Raw genomic sequence first — 21,404 nt, forward strand, 5'->3', positions numbered from 1 at the left:
TGCAAAATCATAACTTCCTCGGTGTAAACGATGTGTGCTCTTATTTGAGGATTGGCAAAGGCATGAGCAATTGCAGTACAACGTTGTTCAATAGTTGATTATGTCCATCTACACTCTACACATATGTTCAAGTTCAGGTCTTTGCTAGGAGTCTCTTTCAAAGAGAAAGATAACAAACTTGTAGGCCAGAACTCAGAAAACAAGATTTCAAGAAATTAATAATCGAATGTAGCTAATTGAAGGATACAACTTTATACTAAATCCAATTAATCAAAATCTGGGTATTGATTTTTGTGAATTTGAAAGAGAATAGGCTCTAGAAAAGGATTAAAAAACATAGTACTAAAACAATCCAAGAAAGAAAAAAAACATTGGAAGCGTACATATACCATGAACCCAGAAAATCATTAAGATAACAAAAAACATAATATTTTGTCATACAAAGTACAGAATTTGGAATAACAGTTGTGCGGCTAACAAATTGCTGAGTGAAAGCTCAATAGAGCATCTTTTAAACCCAATTGTTGTACTGAATATGCCCATCACCCGAATCTCCATCATCCCCGGACTCTGCCTCAGCCTTAACCCCTGCTTGTATTGCTGCATTAATTTCTCTCATTCGGGGCCCACCCTTGGCCGGTCCACCCTTCAAGTGTTCATGTTCTCGCCGTCCATCCCTACAACGAGCCTCAACAATATAACCACCACCACCACTACCACTAGCACCACCAAGATAGGCCTCGTTGTCCAATTTGGTTAATTGAGTCTGTGCTTGTATTGCTGCATTGATTTCTCTCATTCGGGGCCCACCCATGGCCGGTCCACCCCTCAAGTGTTCACGTTCTCTTCGTCCATCCCTACGATGAGCCTGAACAATATAACCACCACCACCACTACCCCTAGCACCACTAGGATAGGTCTCGTTGTTCCATCTCGTTAATTGAGCCCGTGCTTGTATTGCTGCATTAATTTCTCTCATTTGGGGCCCACCCATGGCCGGTCCACCCCTCAAGTGTTCACGTTCTGGTCGTCCATCCCTATGACGAGCTTGAACAATATAACCACCACTAACGTCAACATCACTATCACTATCACTATCACTACCACTATCAGGATCAGGATACTCCTTGTTGTCTGATCTGGTTAATTGAGCCTTTGCATCATCCAAAATATGCCTCAAGGCCATAGCTGGGGCCAGGCCCGCACCATCCAATGCATCCCGCGAGGTATGAAATATAGCACGCAATGTACGCAACTAAATAGCACATAAAACAGAATAATTAATAACATTAAACTAAATATTCCTGAATTCTAAAAGTAATAACATACGAACCATTTCATCATTTTTATGTACCCTCGGAGCAGATTTGACATAACCTTCATATGACTTATGAGCTGGGTTACCAATAACTCGTCTACCATACCGATGAAACCACACTTTGTAACGTGATGTCATCCCAGATCGTTGGTTTGGTAGCATGGCAACTAAAAGATTGTCAAGATTGTGTCGATCTTCCCACTCTTCAATATGTATTGCATGCTTTTCACCCCAATCAATAATGTCTTTGCCCGATTCTGATCGACCGTCAGTATCATGCATCTTTTGGCTATACTGCACAAATGGCGGAATGCCTTGCAAACAATTGAATTGTCTACAAAATCGCTCCGGGTAGTGATACTCAATAGCATAGAAAAACACTAATGGCACTCGCGCTCTCCAAATAAGTGATCCAGCTTGACAATAATCGGGCAAACTCTCAATGTCATATGGAGTGAACTTAAACTGCAACGTATTATCAATAACAAAGAACAAAAAATTAAATATGTTCTTATATGCAATTATGTTATATAAAAATTACAAATAAGTATAAGAAAATCATCTCTTACGTGTTTAGCTTTAACCCGATCAAATTTATCTCGATAAGCACGGATAACATGTTTCGTCACGGTAGGCCAACTGTGCAGGTACAACCACCTATATTCCAAGTAACCAAGCTAACTAATGAAAACACACACACACAAGACAAAAATATTTACTAAACATATTACAACTAACCTCGCTGCATATGGTAAATTGCCAAGCTAGTCCAATGGTAATACTCCACGAGGCCTCACCATAGGCAATCTTTCCCATGCCCATATTTGTAATAAAGTAAGACACCTGCATGCTGATTTGGCATAAGTATCTGTTGCGCGACACATTGACCTATAAAGATAGGCTAACACAGCGGATCCCCAACTGTATTGACCACACTCGTCAAAATCCTCCAAAAAATCTAATAAACATAACTTTACTTGATTATTCGCTGTGTCGGGAAAAAGAAAACCTCCAAACAAATGAAGAATCAAGATACGAGTAGCCTGTTGCACTTCCAAATTAGTGCTATATGCATTCACATCAGGCACGGATGGTAATGCGGTAATCCTGGTCGGGGTCACAAAAGAATTTTGAGGGCGGTATCCCAATAATCTGTGGCATTGAGCAATCCAATCGTCAACACTGCGTTTATATTTACCCGTGACTGCACGCCCATCTACTCTCAAACCAAATAGCACTTCAACGTCTTGAAGTGTTATGCCGACCTCACCGAATGGAAAATGAAAAGCATGAACCTCTGGCCACCACCTCTCTATAAGTGCCGTGATCAAGATTAATACGGCCTAAATGTGCAACACCGTAAAACCCTGCAGCCCTCACATATTCAACCATTCGTGGCTCTCGAGGTTCGGTAGTAAATATCTGGCTATCACACTTTGATATTCTTAATCGAGCATCGTATTTTTCATCCTTCCATATTGACTGAGATCGATGTTTTAGTTGACATACAAGAACTGATGAGTCAATTGGTCCGGGATGAAATAGTGGTGGATCCATAACTGTAATGCACAATAATATATTAGTAAATAACTAAATTGCACTTTAACAGTTGAAATTAAATCAATTCAACTTCTTAAATGAAATTACAAACGTTGTCTGTGTGTGTATATACAACTTTTTTACATAAACGTTTGTTGTTTTTTCTAATATACATAAACATATATATTTTATTATTGTTTACTGATTTGTTTGTCACTATCCATATTTAATTATCAGCCTATACTAATTAAATAAATATTATTATCAAGTAAATTAAAGAATAAGATAATATTTACGCAATTAGAATAGTTTATTACTATTTATTCATTTCAATTTTCATTTAATTTATTATAAAATGTTTATATTAATTATATTTATAATTTATTATTTTTAACTCCATATAGAATTTTTTTTTTTTGTAATTATTTAAATAATAGCATATATTCAATATAAGAAGTACATAAATATTAAGTTGGTGTAGTTTGAAATTGTGTCTATTATCGTGTTACCGTATTAATCACACAAGGCTGTCACTGCACCAACTAGCCGCCGTTGCCGATCTCCGCTCCGCCGGTCAAATCACGTACTCCTCTGCCGCTAATCTACGGCGGTGAAACCACTCCGCTGCCAGTCAAACACATCCGCTGGGTGGAGTGGAATGAATAGGAGCTGTGTGTTTTGAAAATGGAGAGGAGAAATAGGAGAGAAAGCTGTGTTCTAAAATGGAGAGGAGAGACAAGCTAAGCTATAAGGTGTGAAGGTTGCGGCGAAGAGGGAAACATAGGATATAATAAGATAAGAGAAGAGAGGGAAAGTTAGGGTTAGGCCATTAAAAGGTACTCCCCGTTTCTGACAAGAAGCAGATTGAAAACAGTAACGAGATCAGAATGCCTTTTTTCGCAACTTTTCAAAATGTTCACAAAATTGTAAACATTTTTCTTCTTCACATTTCGAGAAAAGCGCCGCGCCCGTTGAATGTTCCCAACATATCTTAAGTTGCCGGCCGGCTGCATTCCATTGGTTGTTACTGTTTCCTCGTACACATTACACATACATGTTCCTTCCATGCATGATTTCAACTATGATCGATCGATCGATCTTGTTTCCTTGATTACTACTAACTAAACTATTTCCTAACCCGGCCTGCTTTATATATATAGCTAGTACTATATACGATATATATAGTGCATGGAAAAGCAGACATTTACGCAAAGCAGCTTAATTTCTTGCATTATGCAGCATGCATGATCGACTGCTTTGAAATTTAAATATATTACTGAAAAGAAAGGAGATTTCATTCGTGAGTTTTGGACAACTAACTAACACAAGTAGTCTTTTTTTGTTTGTTTGTTTGAGTACGTTCCACTGTTAGTCTTCATCAAATAATCATCAATTCTAGCTAAAATCATGGGGACGAGGATTGCATGCCCTGAGACATATAGACATATAGTAATGCATTTGAGTGATTTAAGGTTTGTGTTTGCACTTTGGTACACAGCTTAGAGATGTTAATTGTATTGACATTTAATTTGCTAACATTATCCCTTCTTCATAAAGTATATGAGAGAGATTCGATATGATATTTCCATGGAATGAAACTAGTATAGGAACCTCATATATAGCATACTAGCAAAGGAAGTATCATGCATGTGCTATATTTAATTTTAATGAGGCAATTCCATATAACATACACAAGTTTTGAAATACATGCAAAGTTTTTAATTAGGCATAAGTATAGTAAGATAATAGAAAGAGTGTTATAAATATATGCATTTTATGACCATTATCTCTTTTTATCGAGTATCCCTTTATGATATACTCCCTCCGTTCCGATTTATGTGTCATACTTTGCTTTTGCACGAATTTTTAGGAAGTAGAAGAATGCTTGTTTTTCCATTTTGCCCCCAACTTACCCATGTACTTTGATTTGACTAGTCACATTTCTCTAGAAAAGTTAAAAGTAGGATTATATTAAAATTTTCAAATGCAAGGGTATTTTGGGAAAATAGAAAGGTAATAGCGTTTATTTTAGGAAAGTAGACAATATTTTGGGACGGATGAAAAAGGAAAGTAAGACAGATAAAATGGGACGGATGGAGTAATTTTTTTCCATCGTACATGTATATATTTCAGCACTTGAAAACTCTAAAAGGGGAATTTTAGAATTGTTTTGGTATGAAATCATATTATCTAATAGAATTAGAATTAGAATTCGAATTCGAATTTAAAACTCTAAAAGGGGAATTTTAGAATTGTTTTGGTATGGAATCATATTATCTAAAGAATTAGAATTCGAATTTAAGAATATCCATTCACTATAATATAAAGTATAAAATATAGATCATCGATTAGTTGATTCGTTCTAATTCATTGATTTAATTCATTATTAAAATACCAATAAAGGAAAGAGAACCTTGTTTTTTTGCAAATATTAGTCAAATTGTAAAAAAAAAAAAAAAAAAAAAAAAAAAAAAAAAAAAATTCGTTAAAAATTTGCTTTACAAAAAAATTGTCATTCAAATGAATAAAATTGCCAAGTGGTTCATCAAGGCGTAGCATTGGAACTGCTATGTAGTTTGTAGGCTTTTGTTTACCGAGGGTTCAAATCTCTCTCTTTCTGTACTTTCACTTGTTCCATTGACTCTAATAGAAGGGGTTGAAAACTTGTACTGTACTACGTACATTTCATTACTCGAGTAAACGACATCGTTTTAGAACGGATGGATATATATTTTTTTTATTTCATTTGCGGAAAGACACGTCCCTCTTCTCTGTCTCTGATTTGCCGTCTACGACTTCTTGCTCTCACCTCTAATCTTTGCCAACTCTGTGCCTGCCTCTCCACAATGCCACCACTCACCACTCGCTACCACCAACCCACCAAAGACCAGACGGCAACTCTTCCTCCCCCAAACGGCACCACTCACCACCACCAATCCACCAAAGACCAGACAACGCCTCTTCCTCTTCAAACCTCACCAACTGTCAAGTTCAACTTCTATCTTCTCAATTGTCACCCTATTAATTAGCTTAATTATATTCTCGTATATCCACTACCCAAGTTCACCTAATTTTGCCCTAAATCTTAATTTGCACTGCTGGTTCAAGTTATGATTTTACCTTAATTTTGTTTGTTGGCTACATTTAGCCATGGTGTTGCCATGTTGACTGTTGAGGAAATGAAGAAACAAGGAATTATGTGAATTGTGTTGTCTGTTAAGGCATTTAGCTAGGAATTATGTTGGCTGTTAGGCATAAATGTGATTTAGCTATTGAATATGATGAGACTATATATGCATATTCTGTAATTCTGTGATTATGCTTATGAGGACTTCTCGCCTCCATTTGAAGATAAATCATAGATCTGCCTCTGGATTCAAGTGTCAATACAATCTAGTTTGTTACTTAAGGATAATAGCAGAGGTATAATCCCTTTAAACTTTAGATTGGTGCAAAATCATAACTTCCTCGGTGCAAACGATGTGTGCTCTTATCTGAGGAACTGCAGTACAACGTTGTTCAATAGTTGATTATGTCCATCTACACTCAACACATGTTCATGTTCATATCTTTGCTATAGGAGTCTCTTTCAAAGAGAAACATGACAAATTTGCAAGCCATAACTAAGAAAACAAGATTTCAAAAAATTAATAATCAAATTTAGCTAATTCAAGGACACAACTTTATACTAAATCCAATTAATTAAAATCTGGGTATTGATTTTTGTGAATTTGAACGAGAATAGGGTCTAGAAAATGATAAAAGAACAGAGTACTAAAACCATCCAAGAATGACAAACTTTAAAATAAAATAAAATAAAAACCCAAAAAATCATCAAGATCAGAAAAACATAATCTTTTCTCACACACAGAATTGGCATTACTGTGTCAGAAGGTGTCCTAAGATTTTTCTGATTTCATCATCCTTGATGACGCATACCATCAACACAACCCAAAAATCCTTCACTGAAATAAACTCGAAATCAAAATCGGAAAACCAAAAACAAAAAACATAGAAATTAGCAAGGAAGGAGGATGAATCAGAAAGAACGTAGCGATAGAAGTAGAATGGATCACACGACATAAATCGTCACTCTCTTCTTATATTCATCATTTTTCATCCTCCATCAAGACTCAATCTTTCACTAATTTTATGCGATTGCAGGGAGTGGTGAAGCAAGATTTGCAGGAAGAACAGAATGCTGGGACGCGACATTTTATAGAGTTCCATTGGAGCCCTAATATTCAATATAAGAAGGTCGAGGCCCATAACTCTTGTGCGGCTAAGAAATTGCAAGTCAAAGCTCAGCCCAACATCTTTTAAAGCCAATAGTGTTATAAAAGGCCAAAGCCCATAATAGTGGCAAATTATTCTATGGACTCGGGTCCAAAAATACACAATTTATATATTGAATAATCACAATTTACATATTGAATGTTTACAATTTTTATATACTAAATGTTTACAATTTGCACACTGAATGCTTACAATTTATATATTAAATGTTCACAAATTCTGGGCAAATTATACTGTGCACCATGGCGCATAATGCATTGTGCGCCCTGACCAAAACGACATCTTTTTGACTAGTGCAATATAAAAATAAATAACATTATACAAATTACTTTTTTGTTGTAAATAATTAGATGTAAACATTACTAAAAGTATTATACTTCATCTTTATTAATTTTATAGTTATATATATTAGAACATATCTTGTATATATTGAATGGAAAGATAATTAATAAGGTGAATCAAGAAGAGCCAAGTGCTGCTTCATATATTCCTTCAAAAGCATGGTGGACACAACACTTGAATTTCTCAGCATCTATGAAGTCTTTCTCCACAGACAACGCAATCCTTAGGCTTCCCACGTAGCTCACCATCGTTACACATAAGCTCTGCAAATTATTAAATTAAATACATTTTATAACATATAATTAATATAAAACTGGAAAAAAAAAAAAATACCACCTGTGGGATTCCAGCAATGATGAAGTATATCCCTTTCGCAGGATGATTGGCCAAAGACATTCTTTCCATCGGCCCAATCATATTCGATATTCCCATACTAGAATTCTTTGATGTCCCATGAATATACCTTGCTGTCACCTCGCTGCCCCTAGTTTTCATCAAAGCTTGAAGAAGCCAACCGGTGAGATAAACGGACGCGGAATTTCTTTTCCTCTTGATTATCCGGTGAGCCTTTCGGACAAAGCGGAGGGGGTCGGAAGCGTTGGCCGGAGTTAGGGCCGGGAGGGATACCGGCAAGAAGGTGAATTGGTTTCCCCATGGCATTTCTGCGTTTGGTTTTATCATTTCAGTCACGGATTTGTAGCCCCCTCCTATTGCCCTGGTGTTAAACAGTACCAGTGCCGTGCATCTTGCCTTGCTGGATTCTTCTTCGCATTGCTTCATATATAGCCTTGTCCCGTATATAATAATCCCCGTCACCACATCGTTTATTGTCTGTCCATAATTATTGCAAACAACATATATAGTCAAACATTGTGTACTAATTTATTTATTTTTGAGTGACCAGAATACATTTAGGATAATAATATGATACAGGATATAAATCAATTTAAGTTTTTTTTTTTTAGTGTAGCTTGCTGAATTTTAGGCACCTATATGGGATAAGGTTGCTCCATACCCAAAACCAATTATCCAATTTTTTACCTTTGATTAAGAATGTACGAGTTCTTTCCACTCAACCACATCACAGGTTATAAATCAATCTAAGTTATTCATAACTGATCAGCTTCCAGTGAGAGCTTTATGATTACCAAGCCCACAACTAATTTCAGTGAGGTTGTCTCATCACGTACTAATTAATATATTGCATGCATCTTAAGCTAGGAAAATGAATGTGGTTTTCAATCATGTATATTATATATGTTTTAGTGATTATTACCACTTTAAGTTTGTCCTTGATTTGCTTGATTTGATCAAGGGAAAACGACATAGTAGTGGTGGCAATTGGACGGAACTCCACGCCGTCGTCGCCGGAGCGGACCGGAGTCCGGTCATCTTCAACCAAAGTGCTCTTGAAGACGCTCCATCCAAAATCATAAACCGTGTTGAATGCTCCAAACAAGAACCTGGGCATGGCTTTGAAGAACCCAGAAATTTTATTGGAAGCTTTGGAGCGGGGTGCGGCGGTGCTCCTTTGGCGGGAAGGAAACGTGAGCGGCAGCGCCGGATTATCCGCCCTCTGAAGGCAGGAAAGGATGGCTCCCATGAGAGAATAGCCATCTCCGAGCGAATGGTGAAGCTTGAAGATTACGTTGCCGGCTGCATTGGTTGTTGGGTATTTAAACAAGTGGATTTCCCAGAGTGGACGGTTTGGAGGGAAAGCCTCCATTGCCATCTTTGAGAGGTAGTCGGAGAGACAATCATCGTAAAATTCTATGGGTTTTCCGGCGGGATAGTTTGGAACTTTCACGTGCTCTGAATGGTTCACTTCCACCCTTTTCCATTTCTTCCCACCATTAATTCCTTCACTCACCTGAAAATTAAATATATTGCTATATATTTATATATCTAACAGATCGAAAAACATGAATAAGATCACAAGAAATTAAACTTAATGAAGCTACTTAATTAAGAGATAGAACAGACCATTATAGAAGAAAACCTGGGATTAATGGGGACAAAGACATCCTTGAGAAGTGAAATGACGAGAGAATCAGAAGCCTGTATTGGAATCTCACTTTCCAAAACTCCCAGAATAGTAAGGGACAGCACTGAGCTGTTCAAGAACTGGGCACTAGGACTAGCAGCTTCCTCGTATCCATGTTCCATCATTTCAACTTTTTTTTTTTTTTTTTTTTTTTTTTTTTAATGTTGTTTCCTTGATTGTATTGCTACGAACTAAACTCTCTCCTAATCCTGGTTTATATAGTTTCGATGCATGAAAAAGCAGACATCATAGTTACACACGAAACTTGTAATTACGCAGCGAGCTTTCGTGCATGCATGCATGACTGCTCTGAAAAAGCCTGAAATGATATACAATGAAAGGAGATTTCGTGAGTTTTGGACAACACAATTCAAATCAATTATTTGCATGATGATCTAGTGGCCTCTTTGTGGGAATGAAAGGGACGAGCTTAGGCACGTGTTGGGTTGGGATTAGTTCTTCATATATCAAATCATCAATTCTACCTAAAATCAGGGGATTAAGGATCATTAACAATGGGGTAGCATCCACAGCAACATATATAGTAATAATTCGCATTTGAGTGATTTAAGGTCCGTGTTTGTAGTTGGGTATATAACTATATATGTCGTGTTGACCTTTAGTTTGCAAACATTATCCCTTCTTCATGAAGTATATGAGATGGATTTAATCTTTCCATTGAAGCTTGGAACCTCATGTATAGCATGCAAGGGAAGTATCGTGTGCTATATTTTATTTTGTTTTATAATATGTTCTAGATTAATTTTTTTTTATTGATGGGTTAAAATTTATCCAAACTAGAACAATTTTTTTTTTTTTTTTTTATTTTTGAGTACTATTAACTCTGTTACAATGTACGTAGTATCCACACTTTCTCAACCTACGCACAAAGAGTTAATACTGCGCGCCCAGCTGGCCCAGCTGCTCTTATTGAGGCCACTAGACTATAATTAAGGTCATTGGCGGAACAAACTTACTTAATTGGTGAAATTTTTTTAATGGCACAAAATCTTTCAATAACTTTGATGATTTTTTTTGGGTGACGAAAAATCTATAACCACTATTATTCAAGGGTGTATATTAGGCGACAGGTAGGCTCAACCGAGAAATCCTATGTGACATGCTCGACCAAGAGGGTGTTGACGCTAATCGAATATTCGGCCTGCTAATTGTACAGTATTAGAAAAACCATGTGCTATGGGGTTTGATCGAGAATGTATTAATAAGAATTGAATTCATAACTTTTTGAGAATCATGCTCCACCCACTTGGTTACTTGTTTTGGGACAATTGTTTTTCATTTTACGCTTTTGAGTGCCTATACATACAAGACAAATTAGGATTTAGGTGATGAAGTTTGCTGCTTGATTTTTCGTCTCTCATGTACTAAAGAGATTAATAAGATAATTCTATGACCAAATAAAATATTAGTGATCTAAAAAACAAATTAAATAAATAAAATTGTGATAATATCATTTAATGTTGTATAATTTTGAAAGAAATTAAAACATATAGATGCACACAATTTACCTTTTTAATTTGTTGTACTTGTAACTTAATTAGATTAAATCAAAGTAATAGTTATTACTTTAAAACGTTTAATTTTAACTTTGAATTGAAGCATTTATCACCATAGAAAGAAACAGTAGTATCTTTATCTATCATTTATGGTTTAATTTAAACAACTTTAATTTTTGTTATGGCTTTAATTATTTTAATGGTAAAAAGAATTCAAACTTTTACAATTATATTGTCATATGTACATTCTAATTAATTAAATTTGGTAATTTAGGGTAAAAAAAAGTGTAATTTTGTGTAACTGTACTTAATCTAATTAAATAAAATAAAAAATTTCTTGAAAATTTAATTAAACAGAATTTCAACCACCTTTTTGATGTTTTAATTAAGGATTCCAAAGCACTAAACACGCCAATATAACATGAAACTACAAACATACAATCCAGGCCAATTAATGCGATAAAACTAAAAACATTACGATAAGAATTTCTAACAATATAATCTTAAAACTAACGACTTTTGAACTCCTAAACTTGGGTACGTTTGACTTCAATTCGTCAACCCAAACTCATCATGAAAAGTGGAGCCAGCAAGAGGGCGGATCCCCATAATGTGCCAACCGAGGCATGAACCGCCATTGCAGTCGACTTGTCCGGGGTCTGGGCTGGGGCTGGGGCTGGGGCGGGAGACAACGGAGTGCTGGAGGTGGGAGAAGGGGAAGGTGGTGGTGGTGGTGGAGGAATAACGGTAGGAGGCTTAGAATGTTGGGGAGACATAACGATAATGATCAGCTTCTGTCCCTTTTCACAGTTGTCAGCATGACCACTTATGAAGAAGAATTCACCCGACCTCGTCAATGTTAGACTAGAATTCCCGTCTGTCAGGTTGTCAATTGGATTTGTCTTGTTGCAATCATAGTAATCCCTTTTGTTAACTACAAGAACTGAATCCTCCCCTTTCTTGTACCTGAAAACTGCCCACAACACAACAAACAACAATTACTCAACAAAACACAAACATTTTACATATATGTTAACAAACTAGTATGATGATCCATCATATGACCACGTACTGACTGTATCGTTGATCTGGAACCGGATTTCTCCGGCCCAACGGTTCAACCCATCAACGGGCTGCAGAACCCAACCATCTTTCCCACCAACGTAGAACGTATGAGCTTCACACAACCATACAAATCCCATCAACAACAGATAGCTTACAAAAACAACAACGTTTGACCCCATCGCTAAAACAACAAGCAGTCTGAGAATTATTATTATTATACGATATAAGATGATCTGTGAATGGAGAAATGAAGGGGCAGGGCAGGCTTAAAAAGGGGCAGAGATTAAAGATGGCATTTAAGAGATTGCTGTGACTTTATAGTGGTCAAGTGTGGGAGTATAGCCATAAGGCTAATTGTAATCAGATTAGCATAATTTTAGGAATAACGTTCTTCCATAACAGTTAGAAGTTCAAAAAACATAATAGTACTACTTAAAAGACACCATTTATACCGCGCTTTAATTGTTAAGTCATGGAATTACAAGTTATATTACATCTACTCACAATTTTGATTCATATTATCTAAACTCTTTTCAAGAATTACTCATGAAGCCGGCACGGACTTAACTCAATAGTTCAGTAGTCAGTATTTGAAAAAAAAGACCAAGATTCGAACTTTGGTGCTGACAGTGTGGGGATTTTGCCCAAAGTGTGCAGATAACTTGTGGGAACTGACATTTGGCCCTGTCTGCTAAGCTATTGAGTCACCGTGAATTACATCATCCCAATTGCTCTGTCGGGCCCGGGATCGGGGATTAAACCTTTTGGGAGAAAGAATTACTCATGAAAATTAAACTGAATGTTCAAAGCAACACTGTTTTGGCAAGCACAAACACTTTCAATAATCACTTAGTAACCTGAAAGGTAAAACTATTTATTCTTTGCTGCAACAACTATATATATATAGATATATACAAGAAAACCATCTGAGGTCTGACACTGCATAACAACATTAATTGTTCAATCTATGTTGACCATCTGGGATCCTAAACAACCACTGGGCAGTTACATTGTTCCCCAACATTATTGAAAGTAAAGGAAGGAGCTGAGAAAACCTACACAGGTTGTTACTTTCACTTATCGTCATTATCGCGCTTTCTGGATGGACGATGGATATTAACCACCGCCACCACTTCCGTATTTCTTTCCAAGAACGATGAGCTGCAACTTGTCGTACCCAGCTAGCACACCGGCACCAGCAACAGCTCGCAGAATGTTGGCTCCGGCTCCCTTGAAAAGTGACTTGCTGCCTTCTTTCTTTATTATCTGAGAAAAGGCATCCATCGAGCCCTTGTATTTGACCGCCTCTCCAGATGTCATCATCATCCTTCTTCGCACAGTATCAATCGGGTAAGAGGCCAAGCCTGCACCGATAGTGATTCCCCATCCCAGTAAGAAACTTGCCAAGAAACTGTCCTGTAAGCCACCAACTAGAACAACAGGTTTAAGTGAGTCGTACATCCCAAAGTACAGCCCACGATAAACAATAATCCCAACACACGAGATGGTAAATCCACGATAGAGCCCAGCAAGACCATCAGACTGGATCGTTTTCTTGTAAACATCGAGCAAACCGTTAAACTGCCTCTCACCGCCCTTTTTTGCAGCCTTGCCATCATTAGCCAGGCGTGTTCTGGCATAATCAAGGGAATAGACAAACAGAAGGGACGAGGCACCAGCAGCCCCACCCGATGCCAAGTTCCCTGCAAACCACTTCCAATAGCCGTCTCTGTCTTTCTTGAAATTAAAGAGTCGCTTAAAGTAATCTTTGAAGGCAAAGTTGAGTGCCTGCAAACATAAATTTGCTCAAATTAAAGACGCCACAAAAAGCAATGATATGACAAAAGATTATTTATCCAATTCAAATTACTAATACAATTCTCAAGTCCTTCAGAAAACACAGATATATGAGAGAAACTTATATAGTGGCACACTTGGATAGCAGGTACAATAAACACAAGAAAGAGTTCCATATGAACAAAAACAGAGTCCTGAAGGGATTCTCTATTAGATATTGGCTCTGTTTGACAGAACTTATTTAAGAGCTTATAGCTTATTTTAAGCTATTAATCAGCTATTCAAATATCCTACCAAAAGGAAGTTAAAGACATGCTCAAGTATAAGATAAACATAACGTGGCAGCTACATGAAGATGTCAGTGAGCAAAAACCTAACCATAAAGTCAGCTAACCTGAGTGGGGAAGTATCTAATAACATTTGCTGTATTTCCCCGCCAAAGAGAAAGAGCGCCTTCATCCCTGATAGTTCTGGCAAAGCAATCAGAAATCCCCTTGTACGGTTCAGAAAGCCGACCAGCTTTTATCATTTCATCCTGATTCTGAATCAAAAGCTTAACCCTCTCGATCGGAGCAGCAGCAGTCTTAGAGACAGCAGCAGAAACCCCTCCCATGAGGAAATCCACCACAAAACTGGAAGCTTTCTTCTCAGATGGAGCCTGTATAAGAATTGGAGACTGCAGCGATAAAATTCCCAGGCCCGCACCTCGGGTTTCTGGCACCAAACGACTCAGCATTACTTCATTGACATACCCACCAGTCAAATTGTATGACCCAACATACTTGGAATGCATCTGGGGAGAAATCTGAGAGAATAGGAAAGACTGGCCATGTATTTTCTGAAATACTGGTGCAGTTTGTGAACCATCTGCCATGTTAATCAATATGAAGCAGGCCTGCAAATAGCTTAAGACATAACCACATAAGCAAATAGCTTCAAATGGCAGAATTAACAGTGCAATGAGTAAGAGTGACTGACTATAACAAAACCACTAACTAAATTAAAGCAAAAGTTTACAGCTTTCTGGTTCTAAACTAAAAACTAAATACAGCCCACTTGATTTAAACATAGAATTGCTTAATTAATCCAAGAACATATATACAAGGAAAAAGAATATCAGAGTTCCAACTCTTTCTCATAGCTAAAATCAACAAACAGAAACATAAACTACCATGTCCGGAACTTCACAACCAAAGATCATATTGAACAACAAGAAGAAGAAGAAAGTAGCAATGAAGATGAACATGTAATCAAATCAGTATTGGCATACATGATATATACATACAAAAACGAAATTGAGACCTGAGAGGGCGGCCACTCCAGATAATCGGAGAGGGTGATTCCTACTTCCTAGTTCCTAGTCGAAGTTGAGAGGAGAGAAGGACACGACCAGTTTCACTTGACTATCATTCAGCACACAGCAGACCAGAAAGGACTAGGGTTCTGACATATTTACGCATCTGACCCTGCATTCCCGCGAAAATTGTCAAAATGCCATTGACCTTTCGGGCCTGGATGATGGGATTGGTTGAGATGGACAAGCTTTCAACAATGGCGTGCTCACTTCACCTACAATGTTCTGTTCTGAGTTTGGATATTACCAAAAAATAATGCCAAATAACTTTTCAATATTTACGTTATAAAATCAGACATTTGATTTTATTTTATCTTTTTTAAAGTGTCACATTCATCATAGAAATCCGGTAATTGATCCACACCCCTTACTAACAAAAATTTTAATGAATTCTGGTCTGGCGAGATTTAACATAGTTGATTTATTGCATGATTAAAGGTCTGGAGGCGACACAAAGATGTTGAATACACTACAGTCTGATTACACGATTCATAATTTACTTACATATAATGGTAAAATTGTGATCACTTAAGTTTTAAAAGAATTATAATAAAGTATTTTAAAATTGATAAAACTACACTGAAATCATCATAATCTGACATGTTTATTGCATTTGGTCATTTAGCTGTAGTAGATTTATTCTCCTATCCTAATTATAAATAAATAAGAATTATATTATCTTATTATCCACAAAAAGGCAGTAGTTTCGAGATCAAATTTTTTGCAAATTTCAAAATTAAAAAGGCAGTAGTTTTGAGATCAAGTCCATTATATTTTTAAAAAAAATATTGAATTGTACTATTACAATTATATATAAAGTACAAGCAGCTAGCTAGCTTAAACCCATTTTACATAATAAAGGTATATAACACAATTTAAAACTGCAAGTTCTGGACACAGTAAGTAATACACAACGTCCCTCCCTTCCCCGGGGGGTTCAAGGATACTTGAACAAAAAATATATCTCCCGCTGCACACATCATCACCTCATCTGAGAGGCCGTGCTGGAAGTTGCTGATGCTCCCGCAGAAGCGAATGGACACAACTTTCGCCTCTCTTTTCTTTTAATAAGCTGCAGCCTTGGGGATTTCGCTCTTGTCACTTGTTTCGAAGATTTCTGAGGTAAGAATGGCTGATCGAATTTTGGGACCGGTCTTGCATGCGGCACTAATGTCCTCCGAAGTTGTTTCAGAGCTTTTTCTTCCTCCATCTGCATGCATATATCACCATTCAGCTTTCCAATAATATTCACATTTTTTAACTGTGGTAGATAGAGAGAGATTGCTGATACTTACCATCTTTTCAGTTTCTGCCTCTTCTCTGTACCTCTTATACATCATCTCTTTCTCCTTGATCTGCATTGCATAAACCCAATTTATTTGTGAGTGGTTGCTCCGATTTTGTTTGTTATTCAAGGTTAGGGAGAAATAATATAATAATACCTTTTCATCAAATTTTGCTCTATCTACAGCACGATGTTCCACGTGCAGATTGAACTCCTGAACTTCAGTGAGGGGCTTACGTGCTTTCTCAGGAACTGGAATTGGGTCCCTGCAATCACAGCTGATAAACAATATAAATATAAACTCCTTTTATCAAGGAATGAAATGTATGCATACCACACCAACATTATTATATAATATAATAGAGTGGGTTCTTACTCTTTCAGGACTGGTTGTGCCTTGAATACTCTCATCATAGCCTCTTCCTTCTCTAATCTTTGCCTTTCTTCCATTTCCTTTTGCATTTCCTGTTCATGCCTCGTGAGACTCTCCAGTTGAAAAGGTTCAGGTTTTGTGCATTGTTTGGGCTCTGGTTTTGGTGGAACCTGCATGAATAATGCTAGCTAATTCAGTAAAAGAATGCTTGGATTACATTACATGACAGTAACCGAATAATACATGACAATTTCGTACCACAGGATAGTCAGTGGTATAGGGATATGGAGTTGCTTTAGGAACTCTGGCCCTTTCTTCCTCAATCTGTTTATTCAGAAGTTCCATAAACAATCTTCTTTCTTTCTCCGCCCCTCTCTCCTGAATTCCAAAAAAAAAAAAAAAAAAAAAAAAAAAAAGAGTTATTCAAAAACAATATTCAAAGTTTCAAGTGTACCAGTAACACACATGAAGAATTACATACCTCTGTGTGGAGATGGAAAGGATTTGGCGCGGTATTTCTGGGAACATATTTGTCATTTTGAGGTTCTGAATTCAGTGAAAGCTGAAAATTTCGGGAATAAACTTAAATCAATAAGAAACCTTCCCAGGAAAGAGATAAAATAGTTAAAAAGAAGTCATCTCTGATATAACCAACCTTGTCAAATATGTCAGCAACATTTGTTGGTGGTGGTGGTGGGATCCTTTCATCTGTAGCAAAGTGAAACTCTTGTGGCACAGTCACCTGCTTCTTTGTGTTGCAAAATATCCCCACATCTCCTTTACTTTCAAATATCTATGTGAATTGGCAAGAAAAAAGTAAATTAACAAACTACTGAAACCAGAAAATTCTGTTCAAAGATCTGTATTTAATTTCAGAGATCACAGAAGGCAGTACCTTCTTATTCAAAGGCCTGGCTTTGAACTTGGGAAGTTTCTCAAGTTCTTCCTTTTCAAGTTCTTCAGAACTTTTGATCTTAGGAGGGCGTGCACGCAGCAAGGTTTGGAGAGTGGGTGATTTGGGTGCTGTAAGATGTGGCCTCCATGGATGACACTGCAGAGAAAACAAGTATGCATTATGGTCCAATAAAAGCAACCTAATGGCAACCTAAGCAGAAATAAGGTCATGCCCTCGAGTTAAAAACAGTCATTGCAGTACCTGATTGGATTCTACTGAAGCCACAGTAGATGTTTCTGCATTTTGGTTGGCCCTTGCCATAGTTTCCAAGTGAAACTCCTGCAGAAGTAAGGATGTTAGCTAAAATATATTCATGGTTTGATTAATGCAAACTCTAATCAGTGTGCTACACTATAGCTACCTTAAACTCTGGAGGTTGGGGTGTACTCTTTGGCAGTGGAGGTACACCTGGGGCTTCAAAAATCTGCATCAAGATGAAAGAAAAAGAATGCACTCAAGCATGAATACTAAAGCAGTCTCTTAAACTGAGGCAAGATGTACACACTCAGGAAAACAATGCGGTCACTGGAGGTACCTTCTTATTTAGAGGGCGAGCCTTAAACTTGGGAATTTTTGCCATCATTTCTTCTTCCAACTCGGCTGAGCTCTTAAGTTTTACTGGACGGTAACGTTGAGCTGTTTCAAGTTCAGGTTCCTTAGGCCTTGTCAGTGTAAGCTTAGGCTTCCTCTGCACTGATCCAGCCATACCATCCTGAAAAATATTTTAAATTTTTAAAGAAAAATCTACTAGAAAAATAATAGAACTTTTAAGCAAGTTATCTGTATATTTACATGTGACATGGAACAATTCATGCGTGGCATCGACATCTCCCTTGTACTGGATTCAAACTTCTTCATCATTTCTGCCATTGAAATAAATGGGGCTGCTGGTTCTCGAACATAAATCTGAAATAGAGATTTTCACCATGTATTAGATTCAGAAATTAATCATCCATAAATGAAATGCAAGACATAAAAAAATAATGCATACTAACCTTTCTGTCTTCTGTACGTGTTTTAGCAGTTGAAGTGTACAAGTTGCTGGTAGATTTCCCAGGTCTTGTTTTATGGAGCAATGTTTGGGGTTTGATGCTAAGGATCTAAGCAAAAATGAGAACAAATTGAGGAGATCAGATTAAAAATATGTGAAAAATGATACACTTAAAAAATATGTGAAAAATGATACACTGCCAAAGACCCACCTGTCTAGCTTTCCCCTCTTCAAGTTTTTGCCTCTTTATAGCTTGATTCTCTTGAGCAAAATTTGGAGTTTCAGATATAATTTTCATATTTGTGTTCCTGTGGAATCAATAATTGATAAGAAACATATTACACAGGTTCACCAAAATAAAGAGATATAGAACAAAACTAGACAAACATGGAAACTAAAAGAAAGATATCTACCTTCTTGCACTAGCTGGATTAATGGTTTTCACTTGTGATTGGGTTTTTGACTTCAATGCAGAGGGGTTCCTGATCATACTTGCTATTTTTTTAGCTGTCTGGTGCTTCTTAGCATCAGTTTGTTGGGCTGCTTTCTGAGAAGTTATTTTTGGTGGCTGAGGGGTGCAAGCTCCTGTTAAATAATCTCAGCAGTCAGTGAAACTAAGTTGGCATTGTCAGTGAAACTTAATTGAGGCAAACCAAATAGTATAAACAAAGATGATATTCACAGAGTGGAGCAAACCTTGGAGTGAGGACAGCTTCTTACAGGATCCTTGAGAACTTAGTGATATTACAGCAGAAACAGAACCATGAACAGCTGACTGCTTGTCACCAGATCCCTGAGAATTTAGCAAAATGTAATAAGAATCATAACCCCCAAAACAAAAGTAGAATACTATGCAGATGGAGCAAAACATACCAAATTGGCTTCCCCGTCAGGAGTCACTTCTTCCTGAAGCAGAACAGGTTTGGGCTTGATGGGCTCAGTTGGAGGCCTGGTTTCACACAGGTCACTACATTTAGTCAAAATTCAGTAGAATTATTTATATGCCAAAGAAATAAAAGCTAGTTCCATCATATCCAAGCTAGTTCTATAAGGGAAATTGACCTTGTTTGTTCCTTTGCAACCAATGTTTCATTTGCAGTAGTATATGATGATGCAGTAGCTGAATTTGTTGATTCTTGAGCCTGAATTAATATGAAAGTCAATTTTTCAGTGAATTCTTGAGTTTCCCTCCAAGATATAGCATGCGTAATAGTAATCAATATTGCTACTCATTAGTCATTATAAAAATAATGAAATGTATAGTTGAAATGCAGAGCTATGGTCTAAGAATCAACATAATATAGAGTGTGACCACAATACCTTCGGCATCTCATTGGCTTCACTGAAATCACAGATACTGTCAAGCTTCACCGATCTTCCACTCTTAATCCTTTGCATAAAAGCTGAAATAGTTGACACCAGAATCATTCAAACATCATATTTGACAGCAGATACAAATATGAAAACTAACATATCATTACTTTGAATCATCACCCTATATTGCACTGATTCAGGACCCTCACAGAACTTATGACTAGAAAAAACATTCAAATTTCTGGTCACAGTCATCACAGAAAAAACATTATTGAAGTTACATACAAAATCTTTATGGGTTGTTTGGTAGACATGAATTGCATTGCAGTTCAGACATGAATTGCATTGCAGTTCCACCACAATTCTTTGATAACTCCAATTACAATGTTTGGTTGGAGGGAATTGCAATTCCCTCCTTTTGTTGAATTGCAATTCATGGGGTTGCACAATTCAATGGTTGTCGGAAAGGAAAAAATAGATGACAACCATATCAAATCAAATTAAACCCTAAGATCACAACTCAGAACCCTAGCATTTGTTTAAACACTTTTTTCTCAAGAGATGAAATCCTAAAATAGAAATCGAAGAGACACATAGGAGTTCAATGAAATAAGATGAGTAGTGAGCGTACGAGAAGGGCCATAACATTTGTTTAAACCATATCAAATCAAATTAAACCCTAAGATACTTTTTCTCAAGAGACGAAATCCTAAAATAGAAATCGAAGAGACACATAGGAGTTCAATGAAATAAAGATGAGTAGTGACTGTACGAGAAGGGCCATAGCATTTGTTTAAACCACATCAAATCAAATTAAACCCTAAGATCACAAATCAGAACCCTAGCATTTGTTTAAACACTTTTTCTCAATAGACGAAATCCTAAAATAGAAATCGAAGAGACACATAGGAGTTCAATGAAATAAAGATGAGTAGTGAGCGTACGAGAAGGGCCATAGCTGAGCGCCGTCTCGAACCAGAGCTCAGCCTTGCGCGCATCTTCCTCTGACTCTCCGTGAACGAAGTCGTAGAATCTCGGAGCAGAGAACTCGTACACCTCGTCGACCAGCAACGCACTCGGATCATCCTCCGTCGCCATTGAGGACCCGATCGGATCAAACACGGCCGGAGAGTTTGTAGAATGAAGGTAATGAGGAGAAGAAGGAAAGCGAGAGAATCTGTGTGCAATGAAGGAGTTTCTGAATTTGGTGAATT

At 37.1% G+C, this 21,404-nt stretch overlaps 4 protein-coding genes across 8 annotated transcripts; all 4 read right to left on the reverse strand.

Annotated features, from left to right (window-relative positions):
• Window positions 1–7,598: 7,598 nt before the first annotated feature.
• LOC109167675 (O-acyltransferase WSD1-like) lies at window positions 7,599–9,725 on the reverse strand. Its single transcript, XM_019316766.1, has 4 exons — window positions 9,479–9,725; window positions 8,772–9,365; window positions 7,832–8,326; window positions 7,599–7,758 (listed from the first exon to the last, which is right to left on the reverse strand). Exons 1-4 carry the CDS (start codon window positions 9,662–9,664, stop codon window positions 7,612–7,614), a joined length of 1,422 nt encoding a protein of 473 aa, XP_019172311.1. The 5' UTR covers window positions 9,665–9,725; the 3' UTR covers window positions 7,599–7,611.
• A 1,878-nt stretch (window positions 9,726–11,603) lies between these two features.
• On the reverse strand, window positions 11,604–12,967 carry LOC109167738 (early nodulin-like protein 1). Of its 2 annotated transcripts, XM_019316873.1 has the most exons (3): window positions 12,883–12,967; window positions 12,129–12,650; window positions 11,604–12,029 (listed from the first exon to the last, which is right to left on the reverse strand). In XM_019316873.1, exons 2-3 carry the CDS (start codon window positions 12,298–12,300, stop codon window positions 11,614–11,616), a joined length of 588 nt encoding a protein of 195 aa, XP_019172418.1. In that variant the 5' UTR covers window positions 12,301–12,650; window positions 12,883–12,967; the 3' UTR covers window positions 11,604–11,613. The 2 variants fall into 2 exon arrangements, with proteins under 2 accessions (XP_019172418.1, XP_019172410.1); XM_019316865.1 differs by lacking the exon at window positions 12,883–12,967 and having other exon boundaries at window positions 12,129–12,688.
• Window positions 12,968–13,001: 34 nt separating this feature from the next.
• LOC109167694 (ADP,ATP carrier protein 3, mitochondrial-like) lies at window positions 13,002–15,341 on the reverse strand. Of its 2 annotated transcripts, none has more exons than XM_019316789.1 (3): window positions 15,221–15,341; window positions 14,313–14,813; window positions 13,002–13,909 (listed from the first exon to the last, which is right to left on the reverse strand). In XM_019316789.1, the coding sequence occupies exons 2-3, from the start codon at window positions 14,790–14,792 to the stop codon at window positions 13,238–13,240; spliced, it is 1,152 nt and encodes a 383-aa protein (XP_019172334.1). In that variant the 5' UTR covers window positions 14,793–14,813; window positions 15,221–15,341; the 3' UTR covers window positions 13,002–13,237. The 2 variants fall into 2 exon arrangements, with proteins under 2 accessions (XP_019172334.1, XP_019172340.1); XM_019316795.1 differs by having other exon boundaries at window positions 14,313–14,823; window positions 15,221–15,331.
• Window positions 15,342–16,023: 682 nt separating this feature from the next.
• Window positions 16,024–21,393, reverse strand: LOC109167648 (protein TPX2). 3 transcript variants are annotated; one of them, XM_019316735.1, is made up of 20 exons: window positions 21,135–21,393; window positions 20,197–20,279; window positions 19,939–20,018; window positions 19,750–19,825; window positions 19,573–19,669; window positions 19,290–19,461; window positions 19,088–19,184; window positions 18,881–18,985; window positions 18,678–18,791; window positions 18,421–18,597; window positions 18,247–18,309; window positions 18,087–18,164; window positions 17,826–17,981; window positions 17,586–17,723; window positions 17,412–17,492; window positions 17,189–17,308; window positions 16,934–17,100; window positions 16,715–16,835; window positions 16,568–16,627; window positions 16,024–16,482 (listed from the first exon to the last, which is right to left on the reverse strand). In XM_019316735.1, exons 1-20 carry the CDS (start codon window positions 21,286–21,288, stop codon window positions 16,255–16,257), a joined length of 2,367 nt encoding a protein of 788 aa, XP_019172280.1. In that variant the 5' UTR covers window positions 21,289–21,393; the 3' UTR covers window positions 16,024–16,254. The 3 variants fall into 3 exon arrangements, with proteins under 3 accessions (XP_019172280.1, XP_019172271.1, XP_019172262.1); XM_019316726.1 differs by having other exon boundaries at window positions 16,715–16,823; window positions 19,750–19,843; XM_019316717.1 differs by having other exon boundaries at window positions 19,750–19,843.
• Between the last annotated feature and the right edge of the window lie 11 nt (window positions 21,394–21,404).

The sequence above is a fragment of the Ipomoea nil genome, unplaced genomic scaffold (assembly GCF_001879475.1).
Source record: "Ipomoea nil cultivar Tokyo-kokei standard unplaced genomic scaffold, Asagao_1.1 scaffold0317, whole genome shotgun sequence".
Classification (NCBI taxonomy): Eukaryota; Viridiplantae; Streptophyta; class Magnoliopsida; order Solanales; family Convolvulaceae; genus Ipomoea; species Ipomoea nil.